This window comes from Peromyscus leucopus, chromosome 8b, assembly GCF_004664715.2.
Source record: "Peromyscus leucopus breed LL Stock chromosome 8b, UCI_PerLeu_2.1, whole genome shotgun sequence".
NCBI lineage: Eukaryota > Metazoa > Chordata > Mammalia > Rodentia > Cricetidae > Peromyscus > Peromyscus leucopus.
In genome coordinates this window covers 4987770-5014512 of record NC_051086.1, presented here as the reverse complement: position 1 = coordinate 5014512, position 26743 = coordinate 4987770, and the positions used below count along the sequence as shown (strand labels likewise).

Genomic DNA, 26743 nt, shown 5'->3' with positions numbered 1-26743 from the left:
AAGGTAAAATCAAAGGAATACCACAATTTCATTCCTGCCCCCGACTTCCCTTCTGGATTAAGACACCCATCCTGTTTGCCCTGGACTTCGCTGTCTGGACAAAAGCTCCCATCCTGCCCTGGATCTTCGCCATTGGACAAGAGAGCTCCCATCTTGACAAGAGATAGAGACTGCTGAATCTAGTCAGCTCTGTCTGAACCAAATGAGCTGATAAGACAAGAACGAACCACAAGGAGATGGGCAGACGTCAAGCAGAACTACACACAACAAAAATAAAGAGCAATACAGCATCACCAGAACCTAGGCCTCCACAACATCTAGACCTGAACATCAAAAATTGGAAGAAGCAGAAGAAAACAGCCTTATGAATAACATCATGAAGAAGGTACAGGCTTGTGTAGAGGAAAAGACAAAAAATGGGAAGAACGCTATAAACAACTAGAGGAAACGGCAAACAAATTAGAAGAAAACAATAAAGTCCTGAAGAAAACAATAAAGCACTGAAAGAAAATCATGAAAAAGCAATGAAACAAATAAAGGAAACAGTCCAAGACCTGAAAAGGGAAATAGAAAAAATGAAGAAGACACAAACAGAGGGAATGCTGGAAATAGAATATCTGAGTAAAAGATCGGGAACTTCAGATGCAAGTATAACCAACAGAATGCAAGATATGGAAGAGAGGATCTCTGGCATTGAAGATACAGTAGAAGAAATAGATTCATCAGTCAAAGAAAACACTAAAGCCAACAAAGTCATGAACCAAAATGTCCAAAAAATTTGGACACCATGAAAAGACAAACTATGAATAATAGGGATAGAAGAAGGAGAAGAATACCAACTCAAAGGCACAGAAAATATATTCAACAAAATCATAGAAGAAAACTTTCCCAACTTAAAGAAGGAAATGCCTATGAAGATACAAGAAGCCTATAGAACACCAAACAGACTAGACCCCCCAAAAAAGTCCCCTTGCCACATAATAATTAAACAACTAAACGTACAGAATAAAGAAAGAATATTAAGAGCAGCAAAGGAAAAAGGCCAAGTGACCAATAAAGGCAAACCCATCAGAATATCACCCGATTTCTCAATGGAGACTTTGAAAGCCAGAAGGACCTGGACAGATATAATGCAGACACTAAGAGACCATGGATGTCAGCCCAGACTAATATACCCAGCAAAACTTTCAATCATCATAGACGGAATGAACAAGACATTCCAAGACAAAGCCAGATTTAAACAATACTTATCCACAAACCCAGCCTACAGAAAGCACTAGAAGGAAAATTCCAACTGAAGGAAGTCAGATACACTCTCGAAAACACAGGCAATAGATAAAGCCACAGCAGTAAACCCCAAAGAAGAGAAGTACACACACACTACCACCAAAATAACAGGGATGAACAATCACTGGTCATTAATATCCCTTAATATCAATGGACTTAATACACCCATAAAAAGACATAGGCTTACAGAATGGATACGAAAGCAGGACCCATCTTTCTGCTGCATACAAGAAACACATCTCAAATTCAAAGACAGACACTACCTAAGAATAAAAGGCTGGGAAAAGACTTTCCAATCAAATGGTCTTAAGAAACAAGCAGGTGTAGCCATCCTGATATCCAACAAAATAGACTTCAAACTAAAATCAATCAAGAGAGATCAAGAAGGGTATTACATACTCATCACAGGAAAGATCCACCAAGATGAAGTTTCAATTCTGAACATTTATGCCCCAAACACAAGGGCACCCACATATGTAAAAGAAACATTACTAAAGCTTAAACCACATATAAAACCCCACACATTAATAGTGGGAGATCTCAACACCCCACTTTCACCACTGGACAGATCTCCCAAATCGAAATTTAACAGAGAAATAAAGGACTTAACTGATGTCATGACCCAAATGGACCTAATAGATATCTACAGAACATTCCATCCTAACAAGAAAGAATATACCTTCTTCTCAGCACCCCATGGAACTTTCTCTAAAATCGACCACATACTTGGCCACAAAGCAAATCTCAACAGATACAAAACAATTGGAATAACCTCCTGTGTTCTATCAGACTACCATGGTTTAAAGTTAGATTTCAACAACAACAACAACAACAACAAAAACTACAGAAAACCTACAATCTCATGGAAACTGAATAATGCTCAACTGAATCACCAATGGGTTAAGGAAGAAATAAAGAAAGAAATTAAAGACTTCCTAGAGATCAACGAAAATGAAGACACCACATACCCAAACTTATGGGACACTATGAAAGCAGTGCTAAGAGGGAAATTCATAGCACTAAATGCCCACATAAAGAAGTTGGAGAAATCTCACACTAGTGACTTAACAGCACACCTGAAAGCTCTAGAACAAGAAGAAGCAAAGTCTCCCAGGAAGAATAGACACCAGGAAATTATCAAAGTGAGAGGTGAAATCAATAAAATAGAAACTAAGAGAATACAAAAAAATTAATGAAACAAAGAGTTGGTTCTTTGAGAAAATCAACAAGATAGACAAGCCCTTATCCAAACTAACCAAAAGACTGAGAGAGAGAGAGAGAGAGAGAGAGAGAGAGAGAGAGAGAGAGAGAGAGAGAGAATCCAAATCAACAAAATCAGAAATGAAAAGGGGGACATAACAACAGACATTGAGGAAATCCAGAGAATTATCAGGTCATATTTCAAAAACCTCTATTCCACAAAACTGGAAAACCTAAAAGAAATGGAAAATTTTCTGGATAGGTACCACATACCTAAGTTAAATCAAGACTAGATAAACTATTTAAAGAGTTCAATAACCCCTAAGGAAATAGAAACAGTCATTAAAAGTCTCCCAACCAAAAAAAGCCCAGGACCAGATGGTTTCAGCGCAGAATTCTACCAGATCTTCAAAGCAGAGTTAATACCAATACTCTCTAAATTGTTCCACACAATAGAAACAGAAGGAACATTACCAAACTCCTTCTATGAGGCTACAATTACCCTGATTCCTAAACCAAACAAGAATACAACAAAGAAAAAGAACTACAGTCCGATCTGCCTCATGAACATTGATGCAAAAATACTCAATAAAATACTGGCAAACAGACTCCAAGAACACATCAAAACAATTATCCACCATGATCAAGTAGGCTTCATCCCAGGGATGCAAGGGTGGTTCAACATACAAAAGTCCATCAATGTAATACACCATATAAACAAACTCAAAGAAAAAAACCATATGATCATCTCACTAGATGCAGAAAAGGCATTTGACAAAATCCAACATTCCTTCATGGTAAAAGTCTTGGAGCAATCAGGAATACAGGGAACATACCTAAACATAATAAAGGCAATTTACAGCAAGCCAACAGCCAACATCAAATTAAATGGAGAGAAACTCAAAGCAATTCCACTAAAATCAGGAACAAGGCAAGGCTGTCCACTCTCCCCATACTTATTCAATATAGTACTTGAAGTTCTAGCCAGAGCAATAAGACAACATAAGGAGATTAAGGGGATACAAATTGGAAAGGAAGAAGTCAAACTTTCCCTATTTGCAGATGACATGATAGTATACTTGAGTGACCCAAAGATTCCACCCAGGAACTGATAAAGCTTATAAACACCTTCAGCAACATAGCAGGATACAAGATCAACTCAAAAAAATCAGTAGCCCTCCTATATACAATGGACAAAGAGGTTGAGAAGGAAATCAGAGATACATCACCCTTTACAATAGCCACAAATGACATAAAATACGTTGGGGTAACACTAACCAAGCAAGTGAAGGACCTATATGACAAGAACTTTAAGTCCCTGAAAAAAGAAATTGAAGAAGATGTCAGAAAATGGAAAGATCTCCCATGTTCATGGATAGGCAGGACCAACATAGTAAAAATGGCAATTTTACCAAAAGCAATCTACAGATTCAATGCAATCTCTATCAAAATACCAACACAATTCTTCACAGACCTGGAAAGAATAATACTCAACTTCATATGGAAAAACAAAAAACCCAGGATAGCCAAAAGAATCCTGTACAATAAAACAACTTCTGGAAGCATCACGATCCCTGACTTCAAGCTCTACTATAGAGCTACAGTAATAAAAACAGCTTGGTGCCGGGCGTGGTGGCGCACGCCTTTAATCCCAGCATTCGGGAGGCAGAGCCAGGCGGATCTCTGTGAGTTCGAGGCCAGCCTGGGCTACCAAGTGAGCTCCAGGAAAGGCGCAAAGCTACACAGAGAAACCCTGTCTCGAAAAAACCAAAAACAAACAAACAAACAAACAAAAAAAACCCCAGCTTGGTATTGGCATAAAAACCGACATGTGGACCAATGGAATCGAATTGAAGACCCTGACATTAACTCGCACACCTATGAACATATAATTTTTGACAAAGAAGCCAAAAGTGTACAATGGAAAAAAGAAAGCATCTTCAACAAATGGTGCTGGCATAACTGGATATCAACGTGTAGAAGGCTGCAAAGAGATCCATATCTGTCATTGTGCACAAAACTTAAGTCCAAGTAGATCAAGGACCACTACATAAATCCAGCTACTCTGAACCTGCTAGAAGAGAAAGTAGGAAGTAGTCTTGAACGCATTGGCATAGGAGATCATTTCCTAAATATAACACCAGTAGCACAGACACTGAGAGAAACAATCAATCAATGGGACCTCTTGAAACTGAGAAGCTTTTGTAGAGCAAAGGATACAGCAAACAAGGCAAAGCGACAGCCTACAGAATGGGAAAAGATCTTCACCAACCCCACATCTGACAGAGGACTGATATCCAGAATATATAAGGAACTCAAGAAATTAGACATCAAAACGACCAACAGTCCAATTAAGAAATGGGCTATAGAACTAAACAGAGAATTCTCAACAGAGGAAACTCAAATGGCTGAAAGACATTTAAGGAATTGCTCAACATCCCTAATCATCAGGGAAATGCAAATCAAAACAACTCTGAGATACCACCTTACTCCTGTCAGAATGGCTAAGATAAAAAACACTGAAGACACTTTATGCTGGAGAGGATGTGGAACTAGGGGAACTCTCCTCCATTGCTGGTGGGAATGCAAGCTTGTACAACCACTTTGGAAATCAATATGGCGCTTTCTTGGAAAATTGGGAATCAATCTCCCCCAAGATCCAGCTGTACCACTCTTGGGCATATACCCAAGAAATGCTCAATCATACCACAAGAGCACTTGTTCAGCAGCATTATGTCCATAGCAGCATTGTTTGTAATAGCCAAAACCTGAAAACAACCTAGATGCCCTTCAACTGAAGAATGGATAAATAAATTGTGGCACATATACACAATGGAATACTACTCAGCAGAGAAAAACAATGACATCATGAGGTTTGCAGGTAAATGGATGGATCTAGAAAAATCATCCTGAGTGAGGTAACCCAGACTCAGAAAGACAAATATGGTACGTACTCACTCATAGGAGGATACTAGATGTGGAACAAGGATGACTGAACTGCTACTCACATCACCAGTGAGGCTACCTGGAAAAGAGGACCCCAAAAAAGACACGAGGATCGCCCAATGACAGAGAAATGGCTGAGATCTACATGAACAACCTGGCATGAGTGGGAGCAATGAAGGGCGAGGGTCGAGGGAAAGAGAGTGGGAGATCCCAGCTGGATCAAGAACAAAGAGGGAGAACAAGGAATAGGAGACCATGGTAAATGAAGACCACATGAGAAAAGGAAGAAACAAAGTGCTAAAGAGGCCCACAGAAATCCACAAAGATACCCCCACAAAAGACTGCTGGCAATGGTCAAGAGACAGTCGGAACTGACCTACTCTGGTCATGGGATGGCCAAACACTCTAATAGTTGTGCCAGAAACCCCATCCAAGTCCTGAGGAATCTGGATGCAGAGATCCATGCCTAGGCCCCAGGTGGAGCGCCGGGAGTCTAATTAGTGAGAAAGAGGAGGGTTTATATGAGCGAGAAATGTTGAAACCAAGGTTGGATAAAGCACAGGGACAAATAGCCAAACGAATGGAAACACATGAACTATGAACCAAAGGCTGAGGGGCCCCCACCTGGATCAGGCCCTCTGAATAGGTGAAACAGTTGATTGGCTTGATCTGTTTGGGAGGCATCTAGGCAGTGGTACCATGTCCTGTGCTCATTGCATGAGTTGGCTGTTTGAAACCTGGGGCTTATGCAGGGATGCTTGGCTCAGTCTGGGAGGAGGGGACTGGACCTGCCTGGACTGAGTCTACCAGGTTGATCTCAGTCCTCAGGGGAGGCTTTGCCCTGGAGGAGGTGGGAATGGGGGGGTGGGCTGGGGGGAAGGGGAGGGGGCAGGAAGGGGGAGAACAAGGGAATCCGTGGCTGATATGTAGAACTGAATGGTATTGTAAAATAAAATAAAAGGAAAAAAAAAAGGAATACCATAATTTAAAATATTCACACACTTGACAGGAACTTTGAAATATTTAATACACACACTGATAGGACTGAACAGAGATGGAGACCAGGGCTAAGCTCTAACTATAGCTAGACTATAGTAGTTTTCTCTTGTCAATTCACAGAACAAGGAGATAAAAGGAATTATACAACCTAACAGTAAGAATATAGATTATTGGAATGCCATCAGTCACTTAGCCCTGACCTGACACTTAGAATGTTTTTCACAACAGTGGAACACAAATTCACACAAGTACCTGTGTCAAGTTCATGGTAGTTTGAACCATAAAACAGTCTTAATGAATTTAAAAGGTTAAAAAAAAATCACTGAATTGCTGAGTGTAGTGGCGCATTCCTTTAAAAATCCCAGTCCTTAAAGCAGAGGGACATGGATCTCTGAGGCCAGCTTGGTCTACAGAGTGAGTTCCAGGACAAATAGGGCCATACAGAGAAACCCTGTCTCAAAAAACAAAAACCAACAAACTATACTTAATTAAGAGTGAAGAATATCTTCAAATAATTGAAAACTAAGCAATATGCTTCAAAGGAGTCACCTATTGCTCAAATGAGAATCAGCAGGACAATAAAGACATTTTCAGGGTCAAACTGTCTACCTTCCAGGCACTCATGTTTCTACCCACAAATCTGAACTGCTGTAACTTTGGTTAAAGAAGCTTCTTTTTGCCATGGGAAGCAGTGAGAGGCCCCAAACTGATCAAAGTGCTGAGAATAAGTGACTGAGTGCTTATCCCTTTATGGGACATCCTTATCAAGTCCCCAACCCCCAAGACCCAGGGACATCTCAGAGGAGGGGGCAGGAAGAATTGAGAGGGGGAGGCTATGGAAGAACCCTGTGAAATGCTGTCTCCTGGATATGACCTGACTAATGGACTCATGAACTCAGGCAAAGATTGGGTGAGACTCAAAAGACCCACCTAGTCAATGAGCTATTAGCAGTTGACGGCTGCCATGGAAAAGAGAGTGGTTATTCTTTTGGTAGTTTTCAAGCTCCAGTAGATGGGCCTCAGCAATGAGCATGTGGACAGGCAGCACTCGCTGGGCTTAGTGGGTTACTCAAGAGAGTAAGAAAAAGAGGACAGGAAGTGGGAAGAAGACATGTATGCTGAGTGGGGTCTGAGGAAAGCTGTGGGTGAGCAGAAGGTGGACACAGAAATACACTGTATATACATGTTATGAGATCCTCAAAGAATAAATGAAATATTATTAAAAAATATGTATCTTTTTTGGTTTTTTCAAGACTGTGTTTCTCTGTGTAGTTTTGGTATCTGTCCTGGATCTTACTCTGTAGACCAGGCTGGCCTTGAACTCACAGAGATCCACCTGGCTCTGCCTCCTAAGTGCTAGGATTAAAGGGGTGTGCCACCACTGCCCGGCTAAAATATTTTTAATTGCTGGGTGGTGGTGGTACCAGCACTTGGAAGGCAAAGACAGGCATAGCTTTGTGAGTTTGAGGCCAGTCTGGTCTACAGAGTGCGTTCTAGGACAAACAAAACTACACAGAAAAACCCTATCTCAAAAAAAATTTTTTTAAAAAAATGAATAACAGAAAATCAGAATACATGTAATCTTTGAGATATGCTCATAGTAATGCTGATGTAGTATATGTATACATTACAAAAGAAGGTCTAAAGGTTTAAAGTCAATAAACTGTATGTTCATCTGAAAACGAGACTAGAAAAGACAGAGCAAAGTGAACTGAAGAAAATAAAAAATTGTACTTAGTAAAATAAATATCAGAAAACAGAAAAATCATCAAAATGAAAGTTTTACAAATAAAACTGGTAACTATAGTTAGAATGATGAAAAGAGAGGGCACAATGACCAGCACCAGGGTATCACCGTGGAGACTATAGACAGACGATACAGACACACTGGATAGCAGGTGAATACTATGAACGATCTCATGACAATGACACAAAAGGAACTTTAGATAAAATGGACAATTCTTAAAGAAATGAGCAACTAAATACCCTGATGATATATTAGATAACTGGAACAGCCATTGAAGAAATTTAGTTTGTGGTTGAAAACTGCCCAAAGACAAATCTAAGTCAGATGGTTGAACTGGAGAATTCTAGTCAACATTAAACAACCCCTATACAAGTCTATGCAAATCTGAGACAGCAGAGGAGGAAACACTTTTGAGCTCATATTATGAAGGCACAAGAGTAACACTAACATATGTCAGGGTTATGAAAACAGAATAGTATGTAAAAACTATAGGAGAATATATTAATATAGAAGAACACACCAATATCTGATGATACAAATAAAGATGCAAAAATCTGTATCAAAATCTTATCATCCTCGCAGGGTGGTGGTGGTGGTGGTGGTGGTGGTGGTGGTGGTGGCCCACGCCTTTAATCCCAGCACGCCTTGGGAGGCAGAGGCAGGCAGATCTCTGTGAGTTCGAGGCCAGCCTGGTCTCCAAAGCGAGTTCCAGGAAAGGTGCAAAGCTACACAGAGAAACCCTGTCTCAGAAAAAAAAAAAAAAACCCAAAAAAAAGAAAAAGAAAAGAAAAATCTTATCACCCTGAATCCAGGAATGCATGGTTTGTTTGACCTCTGAGCAGGATCATTAATATTAATGCAGTACATTAGCATTAAAAACCCTATATATTCTTTTAAAATTTTTTTATTTAATTTTTTTTTCATCTTACATACCAACCCCTGTTACCCCGCCCTCCCCTTCTCTTGCTCCCCCACTCTCTAGTGTTGTTCTATTACTGTGATAAAACTCCATGACCAAAAAGCAACTTGGAGTTCATGTTATCTTACAAATCTCAGGCTACATACACTCCATCACCGAAGGAAGTCAGGGCATGTAGAGACCATGGAAGGGATGCTGATTACTGGCTTGTTCTCCAGCTCACATTCAGATATCTTTCTTATACCTTCCAGGACCACCTGCCCAGAGGTGACATCACCCACATGGGCTAGGCCCCCCCAAACCAACCACTAATCAAGAAAATACCCCACAGGCTTGCTATTTACAATCTGATAGAGGCATTTTCTCAGTTGTGGCTCTATCTTCCCAGGTGACCCTAGCTTATGTCAAATTGACAAGAAACTAACTAGCACAAGTACATAGAAAAAAATATTTGATAAGGTAAATTCAATACTATTCATGATAATAATATCAGACAATTACACTTTAAAGACTCATAATTATTAGGATGAGGACCTGGAAATGTTCTGTACGGCTGGAGCAAAATGTTGTCAGTCACATTGGGAAATTGTTCAGGTTTCCTAGACAGGAAAAAACCCATCTAATAAGAACCCTAACATTATATGAATGTTATGAGACTCAATGCTTTCTCCCATCCTGGAGATGACAAAATGGTATTTGGTATGATCACCTCTACTCTACACTGTTTTTTCCTAACCCCAACCTAACCCAGTACTGTTTTATAGGTTCTAGCTAGTATATAAATGTAAAAGATAAGTTAAAGCTTTAGTTGTTGATATATTTATGTAGAAAAATTTAAGAAATCTATGATAAATTAGCACAATTAGTAAGTTTAGAAAGGTCAACATATAAAAAAATTATATCTATAGGTAGCAAAGAAAGATAGGAAATTTAAGAATACCATTTAAGTGGCACAAAATCTATAATGTTTGGTTATAAATCAAACAAAATACATACAAAACTCAGATTCAAAGCTATAATTAAGGAAGACATTAGTGAGTAGAAGAATGGAGGAATTTTCCAGAATTGGTCTTGAATATAGCTAATATGCCTGTTATCTCCAAAAGGAGCTGCAGGACTCAATGCAGTCCTAAACAAAATTCCCCTAGTCTTTTGTTTGGGGTCAGGGGTGGGGTCAGGTTAATTCTAAAATTTCTACAAAAAGGAAAAGAATTAATGTTATAATAATTTGTAAGAGAAAAATATGTACTACAGCATTTAAGACCAAGTATAGAATTAGGCCATATAGTTTGTAAAAGGTAAATAAGCAAAAGATAAAAGGTTCTAGAATAATCAAATACTTATGTTTTTTAAAAAAAAATCTATGTTTGATCCCTAGAACACAGGTAAAAGTTAAATTGAAATGCATCTAGATTTAAACACGAGAGCCAAACTGATGATACTTTTGGAAGAAAATGGGAAATCTTTATGACTTCAGGCTAAAGAAGTATTGGATTTCCTCAAAATAGAAACTTTTCCTTTTCACATGATACTGTTAGTAAAACACAAAGACATGTCATAGGCTCAAATTATCTGCAATACATATCTGAGTAAGAATTTGTATCCAAACCCGGAGGTGGTGGCGCACATCTTTAATTCCAGCAGTCGGAAGTCAGGGACAGGTGGTCTCTGTGAGTTCAAGGCCAACATGGTCTACAAATTGTACAAAAGTTCTAGGACAGCCAGAGTTGTTACACAGAGAAACCTTGTCTTGAAAAACAACAACAAATCCCCAAATAAACAAACAAAATCTGTATCTAAACCCAAAGGTGGTGGCACACACCTTTAATCCCAGCACCCAGGAGGCAGATCTCTGTGAGTTCAATGCCAGTCTGGTGTACAGAGCAAGTTCCAAGACAGTCAGGGTTACAAAGAGCAACACTGTCTTGAACAACTAAAGAATCCGTACCCAGAATATATAACAAGTTACAAATCACCAACAACATAAACTACAGAGTTACAAAAAACCAGAGTAAAAGCTATGAACAAACACTTCACCAAGAAAATGTAGGTTACTGTTTGGATCTACAATGTTCCCCAAGGCTCCTAGGTGGCTCCCTTCCCAGCTGCTGGTGGAGAGAGGTGACTGAGTGGATCATGGAGGTGCTAACTTCATTAAAAGATTACTCGTTGAGGAGTTCATACTGAATACATAATGGGGTAGGGATGGCTGAAGGAGTGGGTTATTGAGGTGTATCTTTGAAGTATATCATTTGACTTCAAACCTATTCTCTTACTCTCTCTGCTTCTTGGTCACCATGAGGCTAGAAACTTTGTTCTGTCAAATGCTTCCTGCCATAACCTTTAGCCTTGCCTCAGGCCTAAAATGAGGAGAACAAGGGACCACGAACTAAAATCTCTGAAACTGTGAACCAAAATATTAACCTACCTTGCTCTATGCTGACTTCTCTCAAGTATTTTGCCACATCAATAGAATACTAACACAATACATGATAAAGCAAGTAAGCATGGAAATACCCTCAAATTATTCATTGGTGATATGGAAATGAAAACCACAGAGACTCCATTCCACTATGATGGCTCAGCCTGAGAAGAGTCACTGCAAGTGTGAGGATGAGGAACAGTCCGAACCTTTCTACACTGTTGGAGCAAACACTACAGCCACATCAGGAAATGGCATCTCAGCATAGCAACTGACAGCTACAACCCAGAAGTTCTACCCTAGGTATTTATCTGAGGGAAATACAAAACAGAGTCACATAAAGACGTGTGAATGAATGTTCTGTTTTAAGAGTCCACTTATATACAAATCTAGAAAGACAGTAGTTTCCTTGGAGTAGGGTTAAGGGTAGGGAATAGACTTGATGGGGACATAACAGAGTATAGTGATGCAAATATTTTATAAACTGTTGTGACTTATTATTGTATATGTATCTGTTAGAACTTTTTGGACTTAGATGGTATTTAAATTGTATCTCAAAACTGATAAAAAAATTGCCAAAATAGTAAAAGTGTATTTTCCCATTTGCAAGTAATAGCTTGTAAAATAATCTTTCAGTTGGGCTGATAACATTTCTTTGCCCTTCATCGGACAAACATCTCAGTGGACACATACATTAGGAGAATGAAGTCAAGTCTTTCCATGACCCTTACCAAGAGTGGTGAGTCCCTCTGAGAGAGATGTGAGAACATACAGAAGCACAGGAGGCTCCAAGTTGGTGATGAAGCTCATGTGGTCCTGGGTGAGACATTCCAGGAGTGGGTAATAAGACTGGCTCAGTTTCCGATATTGCTACACAAAAAGATAGAGTCAATGTCAAGCCACATGGACATAGCAACCCATCTAACTAAATTATTATTTGGTAAATGATTTACTATTTATCATATTCTAAAGACAAGAGACAATTATATGAGAAAATACCTGGGAAATCTCAAATGCAATGTAAATCAGTATCAAGGTATAACACTCATGGCAAATATAACCTAGAGTCGCGTGGCACCTAGTGAGATTATAACATTTCTATAAGCATGCTTATTCAAGATATGGTTTTCCAACCCCCCCCTCCAGACTCACTCAATAAAAAGCTTTGAAGTATGGCCTTGAAATAAGCAATTTTTCATACATGGTAAATACAGTCTTATGTACCTTCCCAGGTTTGAGAATTATTGATGGTTTGCCTGGAGTGAAATCAGTTTTCTAGGTGGACCACAACTGTAGTTCAAAGTCCTTTCAATGAGACTGCTAAACACGGTAACTGGCGATTCCAGTTTCTACTTTGTAATTTCTGTCATATAGGTTTTGTGTTCAATGAACATTTCACTCCACTGTAAGGAGGCTTCACACCCTGGCATGAGGTGTGCTGTGCATGAGAGCATTGTAAGATCTAGGCACATTTCTCATACAAGCTCTCCAGATCATTTATGAAACTTCTGGGAGCAGATGGGAAAGTCTCAATTAACCCAATGCTGAATTTCATTATTTTAACAAGTACTTACTGAAAACACATCAAGCACACAATGGCTTCTATATAAATTGGCAGAAATGTTTTAAAGGAAATCTGCTGATGAGATAAACCAAAGAAGTCTAGAAATTTGCATTTCCAACAAGCATCCCAGACATTTCTGAACGGTTTCAAAGTTTAAAGATCATTGACATATATCACAGAAGCTAAATGTCATAGCACAAAGGGACCAAAAAAAATCACATTCTTCAAGGCACTCATTTAAACAGTGTGGCTTAGAGAAGTAGAGAGGCGATTAATTCAAGGTACATGACTAATGAACAACATTCTATATATCAGGTTGCTCAACGTTCAGTTTAACACTGTCTGCCATGTCTAAATTTTAATACAAAGGAAGGTCAAGCAGCAAGAAGCTAAAGGGTAGAATGAAAGGAAGGGAAAACTGCATCTAATCCTGTATCTTCTTTTTTGAATCATGAATATAGCTGAAAGCAATTTACTGACATTACTAAATCTATTTTCATATGAAGAGGCTAGAGCACTTTGGATGACCAAGTAGTTAGAAATGACAGCTGAGACGTTTTTTAGCCTGTGCGTTGAATTACATAAATAACTACGAGAGCTGTCTAGGTCTGCTAAGTCTGGAGCAATCATGCTGTTTTGAAACATAAAATGTGCTGGTGTTTTGTTGTAACAATTCCAGGCTGTGGTGCTGGTATTTCACTTTTCACATAAAGAACCCCCCAGGGCACAGCAGTGCTTACCAGCAAGTCACTGTGGGACACTGACAGCAGCATTTTCACAAAGGCCTCGAGTACATTGTCAAAATGGTTGTCCCCATACAACTTGAAGACGCCAAAGCTGACATAATTTCCACATAAGGCAGATTTAAGAGCTGAATAGCAGATGGAGATGCCCTTGAGTTTCATTGGATAAATTTGATCTTTTGAGAGACTCCCAAGAGACAAGATCTGATTTCCTGTTGTAGGGTAAAAGCAGAGAGAAAGTGATAAGGAGATGTACTTCAAAGCAGTTGTGAGACACTGTTCCCAAAATTGAATCATCCATTAATCAAAAAATAAATATACAAGATCATTTACTTGGGAAGAATGAAGAGCCCAAGTCAAAAAATCATTCAAGGGCACTATGGAAGGTTAGTGATTTTATTTGGATGGCAATTAGACTGATATATATGTAGACATGAAGAAAACCACGAGAGACACACACTCTTCAGATTAGTTTATGTACTTTAATACAAATGTACTATTAGCCCTTAAATAAACATTTTAATTAAAAAAAAAAAGAGGTAGGGTAAGGGGTGGTGAGATATATCAGTGGTTAAGGACACCTGTTGCCAAGTCTGATGGCCTGAGATCCATCCCTGCATGGTGGAAGGAGACACTGGACTTCCACACATGCTCTGTGGCTCCTGTGCACACATGAATATATACATACACAGAAATGCAAATAAATGTTAAAGAGAAAAGAGAGAAACTGAGTTAGCAAACATAAAAAACAAACGAGATAGGATAAGATCACCAGTGAAGCAAATTGCAGCACTAGCTGAGGAGCTACAGCATGGGAGAGCTCCTGGGAGGGAGTGTTAAGTGTTCTCAATGTGAAGAGCCCTGTAGGTTGACCACACGCCAGTACAGGTCCTGCTCCCAAGAGTGCCTGGGTAACACAAGCTGTATTTGATAGGGAAGAAGAAATCTCAACTTGAGTGGGAAGAGATTGGAGGGTGGTAATGGAAGTTGATGGGTGAATATGTTCAAAATATATCGTATGAAATTCTCCAAGAATGAGTAAAAATATTACTTAAAATAACCAGCTAAGTCAGAAAAAAAAGAAAGAAAGAAAGAAAGAAAGAAAGAAAGAAAGAAAGAAAGAAAGAAAGAAAGCCTAAGATGTAAATGATTCTAAATTCTGGGTGAAGTTTTAATTTCCTATGTGGACTTAATTAATTTTGAGTTACTTTATTTCTAGGAGCCTCATGGATTTGGAATTAGATGGGACACAGAAATTACTGGCATTATACAAAATAATCAGTTTCTGATTTTCTTTTTTTTTTAGGTCTTAGAAGATCCTGAGATGATTAGTTTAAAATCTCTCCCAAAGTTCTAGGTTATGATGGCTAACCTTAGTTAGCCACTACAAACTCGACCACATCTGGAATCAACTAAAACTCAAGCAGCCAGGCATACCAGTGAGGGTTTTTCTGGATTGGATCATTTAAGGTTGAAGACCTGCCCTAAGTCTGGGCCACACCTCCCAGCCTCAGCGTAAAGGGCCATGGGAGAAGGAAGCTCTTGCTCTTTGCTTGCCTGCCATTCTTTCACTGGTTTTAGAACTTCCTTCTTCAAGATTCCAACACAGACTGAGTATTAGCAGCTCTCTAGGAATCCTCTAGGACCCCAGGACCAGACTAGGACTGCTGAGACATCTAGTCTTGTAGACTGAACAATTACCAGTCTTGATAAACCCATCGTGAAGTAGTTATTGTTGGACCACCTGGACTCCAGCCTGTAAACCGTTGACAAATCCCCTGTTAATTTATACTAGTCTATCAGTTCTGCTCCTTATTTTTATTTATTTAGTTTTTGAGACGGGTCTATGTCCTGGAACTTGCTCTGTAGACCAGGCTGGCCTCAAACTCAGAGATCCGCCTGCCTCTGCCTCCTTCCTGTGTGCTGGGAGTAAAGTGTGCCCCACCATGTGCAGTCTGTTTTGAGACAGGGTCTCTCTATAGCCATGGCTGTACTGGAACTTGGTATGCTGATATGTCAACTACGTTGGCCTTGAACTCAGAGAGATCCACCTGTCTCTGCCTTTCAAAGTGCGTGCCACTATGCCCCATAGTTTTGTTCCTTTAGAAAACTTTAATATATATGCTGGCCATTAACAAGACAAAGAACTGTGTATACAATCACTTTAACATTTCAGTAGTACTTAGCATTTATAATCAACAATTTCTGTGTCTGAAATGTGTTGTGAAAGTGTGTAGCTAAGCAGTATCCAGGAATTCTTTAAACAATAGATATGTTCTTAGCTCTTCTTTTTCCTATTCAAATGAGCACTGCTTATAAAATCGAAACTAAATTCAATTTCTAAAATTTAGAAGTATAGTATACTTTAGTCTGTGTCAACCTGGCTAGGAAGTAGAGTTCCCAGAATCCATCACCCGGTATGTTTTTTGGTAGCAGTGGCCCCAGGAGCAATCTATGAGCACAAGGCGGTAGAGTAGCTGCAAGGCTTTCTGAGGGTGGACCAGCAGCGGTAAGAGCGCGGCACACAACTGCTGCTAGCTACAGCTGGTCTTTTGTCTTTTCTGTTTTTGTGCTCATAACCACCAACTCTGCGAATAACCTCAAGCCTGACACCAAATATGTGGCAGAGGCCACAGCTTCCTATTCCACGCCATCACTTTCCTTCTTATGCCTCATCTTTTTAGATCCTGCTTCAGTTTCTTAGTGCCTAATGTTTAGACTTCCTTGATGGTCCAACACATTCACACATGCCATTATTTCAAGAGGGCTAGTCAGTGGTCTCCCCACCCTCAACCCACCCATGGGTGTATAAGATATAATACCTAAATTAAATTTTAATACACCTTAATCTATACTAAATTAGAACAAAATTTCAGAATAAAATTATTTTTATTATTTTATTTCTTAAAATTTTAAGTTTTAAAGATGAACGGGGAAAAAAAGATTCTTTCTAAAAATATTATAGTGTTCCTTTTCTTTAACTTCTAATTTTTCTGACTCCAGCTTCTGTATTCTGGGATCACAGGTCTGTACCTCCACATTCAGCTTATGAGATGCTGGGGTGCTTCCAATTCATACTTGATAGGTGTATCATAGTAACCACACGCATAGAGATGAAAAAGGACCAATACTTCTAGTAGAGCATGAACTAGAACTAGTCGGGGTGAAAGTTTACCTTTTTTTTTTTTTTTTTTTTTTTTGTGGTTTTTCGAGGCAGGGTTTCTCTGTGTAGCTTTATGCCTTTCCTGGATCTCGCTCTGTAGACCAGGCTGGCCTCGAACTCACAGAGATCCACCTGCCTCTGCCTCCCTGAGTGCTGGGATTAAAGGCGTGCGCCACCACCGCCCTTCGAAAGTTTCTCCTTGATCTGTTACTAAAATACTGCCATTGCTCTGTTATGGCCTTGGATGTCCACGTGACTTTGCTTATAATTTAGACATCTGAGAAACAAAAGCTTTATCTAGAAAGCTGAAGTCTACCTTGGAATGTACTCAGTAACACATCTTCATTCTAACTCACCTTAGAGACAGATGCCTAATCTCCACAAAGACTGAATGCACTATGACAGTATTTATTTAACAGCTACTATCTGTGAGGTGCTGGGATAAACACATGAACGAAAACAATCTTTGCTCTGGAGTTCCTTGTGGCTGGGTGAAGAGATTTGTGATTAACTCTATAAAATGTGACAAATACTATCATAGTAAATAATGATGCTATGGGCGAGGTAGAGGACAGTAGGAAAGGCTTCACAGAACAGGCTATGCTTGAAGGGCCAATTGCAGTCTCCTACATAGCCTTGGGAGATGTGATGTGTTCTGGGCAGACTAAGTGCAAAGGCTTGGGAGTCTAAAAAAGGAGGAGTGGTAGTCTGAATGTGATTGGCTCCATAAGTTCATAGGGAGTGGCACTATTAGGTGTGCCTTTGCTGGAGTAGGTGTGGCCTTGTTAGAGGAAGTGTATCACTGTGGGGGTGGGCTTTAAGGTCTCCTTTACTCAAGCTTCACTCAGTGTGATACTTCACTTCCTGTTGCCTGCATGCCAAGATGTAGAACTCTCAGCTACTTTTCCAACACCATGTCTGCCTGCATGCTGCCATGCTCCCCGCCATAATGGACTGAACCTCTGAAACTGTAAGCCACCTCAGTTAAATGTTTTCCTTATAAGAGTTGCTGTGGTCATGGTGTCTCTTCACAGCAATAGAAACCCTAACTAAGACAGTAGGGTACTTGTCTCAAATAAATATAAATTAAGGTCATAACCCCAACCTTCCTTTTCTGAAGAAGAAAAGCACTATAGATAGAAGATGGAAAGAGCTGGGTGATTCTGGAGACAGGAAGGTGCTCACCATTTTGTGTTTGCTAGGGTCAGAGACAAAGGAAAGAAGCCCAAGGACTTATTGAATACTGCTATCCTTATGGGGCAGTCAAGAGCTCTGTGGGCTTCACGGCCACCTGGGTCCCTTTGTGAACCTTCCCCTGCTCTCCTCTTCCCTCAGCAGAACTGGTCTCTTACTTTCCTAACATCTCTATGCACTTTGCAGCAAAGGTTTAGGAGACAGCCTAGAAACTTCGATGGGACAGTTTTGAAGGTAATGGAGTAGACTATCATACAGGTTATTCAGGATCCTAATCTTTTCTGCTATGCTAAAGTTACAATGTTGGCACACCTGCCTTTTGGACTGTGTCAGACATGTCTGAATTAATCCATTAATTTACTATTACGGCTTTACAAAAGCATGATTAATATGTTTGAATTAGGAAACTATCTCATGTTACTCAAGTGTCCCAGCATCCTATGGTTGCTATTAGAGACTATGAAAGAGAAGACTTGGTTAAGCCATTATTTTTTCACTGAATTTAGCTCTCTCCATTATGTATTATTCAGTAATATTTTCCAAAATTGGAGACTGTGCCTTCAAAAGGCTTAAAGTTTAGCAATTCGACTCACTTTATTATACACTCTTCTGTCTCTCAGATGTTGTTTTGCCCTTGCCTGTTATGGCCCAAACATGTGTCGTTCCAATCCTTCGTTCCCCGCACTCCTCCTATGAGGGAGACCTAGACCACAGCACTGAGTGGTGGAGGCAATGGCCTGCCAGGCAGGCAGACACTGAGGTCACTGACAGCTGCTCCTTTGCTGTCTCTGCAGCAGCACCAAAGGAAGACTTTCCTTAAGTGAAGGACTTCCCAAGCCTAGAACCAAAGCAAAACCCCTTAACTACACTCTCATTGACTACATCTGTCATAATTAGCGGCAGAGGCAAAACCCTTGTCCTTAGCACAGGGCCCGGATATGGTGGATGTCAAAGCTATGTAGGGCCTCAGGATAAGAAAATGCCATGAACTGAATGGCTAGCTCACCTAAATGCTCACTATCTGGCTATCTGGGCACATTATTAACCTCTGTAAGTCACTGTTTCCTTATCAATAAAATGAAGATAAGAATACCCATAACTTCCCAAGCTCTTATGTGGAGTAAAGGAGACAGCATATGCAAAGTGCTTACCAAGAGTAAGTGGAGCATTGCCCCATAAATGTAAAGTACGATATTACACAGTTCACTTGTTCTCTAGTCTAAGAGCCCATGGAGGAGCTTCGGTTTGGGAAAGAGAAGATGAAGCTAGATGTGCATGATACAGAAAATGTCACTTCCCTCTAATCCCTCCTATTTACATAATTCATGGTACAGCCAATGCTGTATCATTTGCCTGCTCTTGGCCCTTCACTACACAGTCAAACAAAGGGTCGGCAGCTTAGCTGTTTGCTCATGTCCTGCCAGTTCTCTATGCCAGGGTTGGGAGTGGAGTGTGGGGCAGAGTGGGGGTGGGGCAAGGAAGGTGCAAGGGGTAAGATATATCACACCTACACTTTGTACCAGTATGTACAATCTTGCTTCCTGTCTTAGAAAACAATCCAATATATTGATTCATCTTTTCTTTTTCTCCATTCATTTTTAAAATGAACTTGGTATTTAGCAGACAGCTCTACAAGCTTAAGTCTGTCTTCGTGGCTTGGATGAACACTCTGAAGAGAGAGTGCACTCAAGACGATGGAGCAGAGCAGTTGTGGGAGGAGTACTGTAGGATGCTCATTCCTAGTGCTCAGGTGCAGTGCAGACCAGCCAGCAGCCCCAGACAGAAGTGGGCTGCAATGGAATTAAGTTGTGAAGACTGGAGGGGAATACAATCTTTCCCTTTCAAATGACAAGAGATGAACACAGCATTGGTAAGGGTATGGAAAGTTAAGCGAACTGTTAGGACCATAAGATTAGTAGAACGATCTTTAGAGATGATTTTCACTAATGCCTAGTGAAAAGGTGAAAATATGTGATCTTCTGGGAATTCATCCTGAATTCTAAACTTTCACTATCATCCTTACCCTTCTACAAGCACCTGAACTCACGCTGCACCCTGCCTCAGCAAGTCAGTCCCTCGCCAATTCGACCAGCCCCAGCTCTTCTGTGCTTGAGGCTGAAGCAGCAACAGCCTCCCCTTCTCTCCCATGCAATCACTTCTTGTGCTATTAGATCATCATCATCAGACTATAGAACACGCTAAGATCTATGAGATCATCATCATCAGACTATAGAACACGCTAAGATCTATGAGATCATCATCATCATCAGACTATAGAACACGCTGAGATCTATGAGATCATCATCATCAGACTATAGAACACGCTGAGATCTATGAGATCATCATCATCAGACTATAGAACACGCTAAGATCTATGAGATCATCATCATCAGACTATAGAACACGCTAAGATCTATGAGATCATCATCATCAGACTATAGAACATGCTAAGATCTATGAGATCATCATCATCAGACTATAGAACATGCTAAGATCTATTAGATCATCATCATCAGACTATAGAACACGCTGAGATCTATGAGATCATCATCATCATCAGACTATAGAACACGCTAAGATCTATGAGATCATCATCATCAGACTATAGAACATGCTAAGATCTATTAGATCATCATCATCAGACTATAGAACACGCTGAGATCTATTAGATCATCATCATCAGACTATAGAACACGCTAAGATCTATGAGATCATCATCATCAGACTATAGAACACGCTAAGATCTATGAGATCATCAGACTATAGAACACACTAAGATCTATTAGATCATCATCAGACTATAGAACACGCTAAGATCTATTAGATCATCATCAGACTATAGAACACGCTAAGATCTATGAGATCATCATCACCAGACTATAGAACACGCTAAGATCTATTAGATCATCATCAGACTATAGAACACACTAAGATCTATTAGATCATCATCAGACTATAGAACACGCTAAGATTTTATTCTACTTCAAAAGAAGGAGCAACACAAAACCTCTCTGGCTGCTGCTGCTAGATTTTGCTCCTTTTGTAACAAAACTCCTCAAAAAATAATGGTCTGTAGCACTCATGGCCTTCATCTCTCCTCTCATTCCTACTAACTAATGAGCTCCTGACACCGGTGACTCCCCTCAGCTTTCCCATCCTCAGATCCTCAGTCTGACTTCCCTTAGTCAGTGCTGGCTACAGGCACTCTTCTGTGCTGATTCATCCCTGCTCTTCACCTTCCCTTGCTACACTGGGGTACAACCCCAAGTTTCCTATATTTATATGCCCTTCTCCTGTAACTTTAAACACCTCACTCACACTCATTTCTCTAGTTTGGAACTACCTTCCCAACTCCAGAAACACATGTCAAATTCACATTCAGCATCTGTACTTGGATGGCACCAACACTGCAAACGAAATCAATGTGGAGCTACTGAGCTGCCCCAACTGTTTCAGCGTCTCCCTCGCAGTTAGCAGCAACTCCCTTGTTCTCACGACTTGCTCAATTCCCTTGTCTATGTTCTTTCCATACACTGCTCATTCAACTAACTGACACATTTGATTTGCTCTAGCTTCAAAGTATAACTAGTACTCCACCATTTCCCACTACTATCACCTTGGTCAGTCTCTATCAAACTGCTTGCATCACAATAGTCTTAGCTCATCTCGTTTGCAGTCCTATGCTTTCTATAATTAATAAGGCAGCCGGAGGGATGTCATTCTCTGTTCAAAAAGCTATACAGGGCTGGGCATGGTGGTCTATGCCTTTACTACCAGCACTTTTTTGAGTTTGGGACCAGCTTTCTCGACAACAGTGAGTTCCAGGAGAGCCAGAGCTAAAGTAAGAGCCCATCTCAAAAACAAAAAAAAACAAAAAAAACAAAACAAAACAAAAAAACAAACCCCAAACCCTAAAACAACAACAAAAAACCCCAACCAACCAAACCAAAACCCCAAACCAAAAACCCCCTAAACATTCTACAGGCCTGTTTAACTTGGAGTTAAGGTCCCAGCAGGGACTGGTGCAGGCCTTCAGTACTCATCCATCTCTCATCACTCTCCCCTTTGTTCATTCTGCTCTGGCTATTGACCTCCTTGGCAGCTCTTGAGACATGTCTGATCCATTCTCGCCTCAGGACCCTATGTCTATTCCTTTAGCCTGGGACACTCTTCCCTAAGGCATCCTCCTGATTAGCTCTTATTTATAGGAAGCCTAGTAAATGTCATCTTTTCAGCCAGGCCTACTTCATGAACTCTAGCAATGTAACAAATGCCAAATCTCTGCTATTTTTCCAAAGATATATTTTTTAAAGAGTTCTAGGATTCCAGCAAAGTCAGCAGAAAGATACAAGTTTGCCATACATTCCATGTTCCCTAGGCTTGCATCACTTCACTCAGCTTTACGATTCCCCACTAGAGGGATACATTTGTATCATCTGAGGAATCCACATGGCATACCACCATCATTCAAAGCTCACAGTTATAGGCTATTGACATTACTCTTGGCTGCTCACCATAACTAGATGGTAAGACCCTACCTGAAGGTTTCATACTTGTTGGTTGCAGGACAAGGAAATCAACTTGGAACTGACTGGGAAACTTCTGGCCTGCTGGCTAACTTTCATAGTGCTCGATGGTACTATTGAGGCCACTGGGGGAGAAAAGACCTCAATGATCTTCCCCAGCACTGGATACTAACCTGCTGGTCAAGAGCTCACTGGTGCCATAGCATGACTCTTAACTATTTTCTGCTTGTAAGGTCTGCTCCAAATAGACAATTCATAAGCTTGGTCAAGAGTTCATGGCTGGGGAAGTCAGAGTTCCACAAGTGATGAGCAAAGAGTTCTGCAGCTCCATTCCCTGATGCCTAGATAACCCTTATCCTTTCACCATCAACTTTCCTTCCCATCGCTCACATTACTTTTCAATTCGCTCTCTGATTTACCCAAGAAGCATGGACCAGCACCTGCTGTTCTTAATACAAACTGATGAATGAATAAAGCTCACAGAGATGATTGTCTCAAGCTACTGGATGGAAAACTCTGTACAAAACAAAAACTTTGCAGCTTAAAAAAATGAAGCTCATCTATGCATATTAACAAAGAGCAACAGACACAACGTAAGTAAAAAACAAGGAACCTCAGTATATTGTGTCAGTTACAAAGCATGCATATGGGCACACAGAAGCTGAAGAAGGACACACACTTGTAGTGGGTAGCCATTCCAGCTTGGATCTGGAAGTTCCAACCCCCATTGAGACTCTGGCAACTGTCATGCCTACGAGGCGGGGCCAGGGGAGGCGCCTGGAGACCCGAGAGCCGGATGGGCCAGCGTTCTCTCTGTGCTGGGACGCTGAACGGTGAAGGTGGATTGTGCAGAGCTCCGGAGAACACTGCTGGACTGTGATACAACTTCCCCAGACCCTGCGACCTACCTTTCACTTAATTTGTGAGTTATGCCATTAAATAAATATCCTTTTAACTACGTGGAGTGGCCAAAATAATTTCTCCAATACACACTAAACCATTAACAACAGCTGTCTCAGTGATGCCATAATGGAGCATTATTTTTATTAGAGCATTAATGGTATGAAATGTTTTGTGACATTTTACATAGGTATAAGATGCTCTGTTCATATTCATCACCCCAAAGTGGAGACTTTTACTTTCTAGGCCTATGCTGTTGGATTCTCCTCCTCTATGAATGGTATTTTAATTAAATTATTTTGTGGTACTAGGAATCAAATTCATGTTCCCTGTATGCCTAGTGAGTACACAAACACCGAGCTTAACACTGGGTCTCTGAGTGTGCTACTTCATAAAAAAAAGAGGATATTCCAATTTTGGGCAAAAATATGAAAAAGCAGATGATACAGAAAAATGTGATAGAAAAAGATATGGCAGTGGGAGAACACAGGCTGCCTGTTTAGGCTGAGTGTAGCTCCCTCAGATTGGGTGACCTGATACACTTAACTGCATATCATTGGCACAGAAGATGGAGTTTAGAATTGGTGTAATTTGTTTTTATAATTTTTGGTATACTATTGCCTAATAATTTAATAACAAATTTAGGAATGAAATATATTCTATCTATCTGTCTAGTTGTTTTTTTTTTAAAGACAGGGTTTCTCTCTGTAGCTCTGGCTGTCCCGGAACTCACTCTGTAGACCAAACTGGCCTCAAACTCAATGAGATCCGATTGCTTCCGCCTCCCAAGTGTTGGAATTAAAGGTGTGTGCCACCATTCCTGTCTAGAATTGAAGCTTATTTTAATTTCTTTTCTGAGTAAAAATTTTTGCTGGCTTGGTGACATGGCTCAGTAGGTAGGGGCACTTGTCACAAAGTCTAATGATTTGAGTTTGATCCTCTAAACCCACATAGTGGAAGGAGAGAACCGATTCCACAGGTTATCCTCGACTTCTAGAGGTACGCCATGGTAGTTGCTTGTTCTTCCTACCATAACAAAACTAAATTAGTGTAAAAACAAAACAAACCCAAAGAAACAAGTAATAAAAGATTTTACACCAATTATTTTACATAGGTGGAAATACAATTATTAAAAAAGATTAAGTTGCTGGGCAGCAGTGGCACACGCCTTTAATCCCAGCACTTGGGAGGCAGAGACAGGTGAATCTGTGAGTTCGAGGCCAACCTGGTCTACAAAGTGAGTTCCAAGAAAGGCGCAAAGCTACACAAAGAAACCTTGTCTTGAAAACAAACAAACAAACAAAAAAACCAACCCCCCCCAAACCCAAACAAACAAAAAAGTTTAAGTCAAAGCCAGGTGGCGGCGGCACATGCCTTTAATCCTGGCACTAGAGAGGCAGAGCCAAGTGGCTCTCTGTGAGTTCAAGGTCTACAGAGTGAGATTCAGGACAGGCACCAAAATTACAGAGAAACCCTGTCTCAAGAAACCAAAAAAAAAAAAGGGCCAGAGAGGTGGCCCAGTGGTTAAGAGCACTGGCTGCTTTTCCTGAGGACCCGGGTTCAATTCCCAGCACCCACATGGCAGCTCACAGCTGTCTGTAACTCCAGACACACATGCTGGCAAATCACCAATGCACATAAAATAAATAAATAAAGAAAAAATTAAATCAAAATTATTTTTGTCTGTATTTTCTTTTAATTGGCACAAAGTGTAGAAATTTCATACTGCTCACAGCATAAAGTCTAAATTATACTTTTACATTATATATTATACATAAATATTTTTCATAAAGCAGCAACCACATGGTGGCTCACAACCATCTGTAATGAGATCTGGCGCCCTCTTCTGACATGAAGGCATACATGCAGACAGAGCACTGTATACAAAATAAATAAATCTTAAAAAACAAAAAAAAGTGTAAGTACAATCATGCTCTTCCACTGAGAATCATTCAGAGACCTAGAGAAATGGCTCAGTCAGGACAGCCCACCACATAAACAGTGGATATGAGGATCTGGCTACCCAGCACCCAAATAAAATGTCAGGCATGATACAGTGTTTGTAATCTCAGAGCTGGGACTGAGGAAGGGCAGACAGGAGGATCTCTGAAACTCACTAGCCAACCAGCCTTGCTGAATTAATGAGCTCCACATTCAATGACAGATCCTATCTTAAAAATCAAGGAGAGCCAGTGGTGGTGGTAGTGGTGGTGGAGGAGGATGTGGCGGCGGCACACGCCTTTAATCCCAGCACTCAGGGAGGCAGAGGTAGGTGGATCTCTGTGAGTTCGAGGCCAGCCTGGTGTACAGAGTGAGTAGACCAGGAAAGGCACCAAAACTACACAGAGAAACCCTGGGGGGGGGAGAGAGAGAGAGAGAGAGAGAGAGAGAGAGAGAGAGAGAGAGAGAGAGAGAGAGCCAGCCTAAATTCAGAGAAGAAACTGCCATTCTGAGAGGACAACATGGACACTGGTACACTTTCTCACAGAAATTTTGGGTGTCACACCAAAATCTTAGGTCATAAAAGCAAAAACAAATGGGACTATACTAATCTAAAAAGTTTCTTCATAGCTAAGAAAACAGAACGAAAAGGTGGCTTCCATAGTGAGAAATACTTGCAAGCCTGTGTCTGACAAGGATTCCTGGAAAACTCATGGAACTCCACTATGGAAAAATCAGTCTGATGGAAAACAGCCCACAGGGTCATGTTCAGCATCATCAATCTCAGGAGAAAGGAAATTCAAATCCACTGTCAGAAATGTCTTAGACCTTCTAGAATGTTGTTTCTCCCACAAGTCAGGAGATGACAACTGCGGGCAGAGATGGGGAGGACAGAGAACCCTTGTACAGCACTGGTACAGACATCATGAGAACCAGGATGAGGTTTCTGATGAAATCAAACACAGAACTATCATATGCTAATAACATCTAATGACACGGGCACACTCAACAGCCGGAGTACGGTACAATGGAACTGTCTGTCGATGGACAAACGGAGAGAGGAGCAGCACACACACACACACACTACAACATCATTCAACCTTAAAGAGCCAGAGATCTTGCCTTTTGCCATAGGTTGGAGAGTCTGGAGGGTATTGTATTATGTTAAGTGAAACAAGCCAAGTGTAGAAAG

The 26743-nt window shown here is 40.5% G+C and overlaps 1 protein-coding gene across 2 annotated transcripts in view; it reads right to left on the bottom strand.

Annotated features, from left to right (window-relative positions):
* The window catches only part of Ranbp17 (RAN binding protein 17), a 341764-nt gene that overhangs the window by 43746 nt on the left and 271275 nt on the right, over positions 1 to 26743 (bottom strand). For both annotated transcript variants that reach the window (XM_037200543.1, XM_037200544.1), the window contains 2 exons: positions 13825 to 14039; positions 12252 to 12390 (listed from right to left, as the gene is read on the bottom strand). In XM_037200543.1, the coding sequence (XP_037056438.1) occupies positions 12252 to 12390; positions 13825 to 14039 (354 nt within the window). The remainder of the gene's footprint in view (positions 1 to 12251; positions 12391 to 13824; positions 14040 to 26743) is intronic.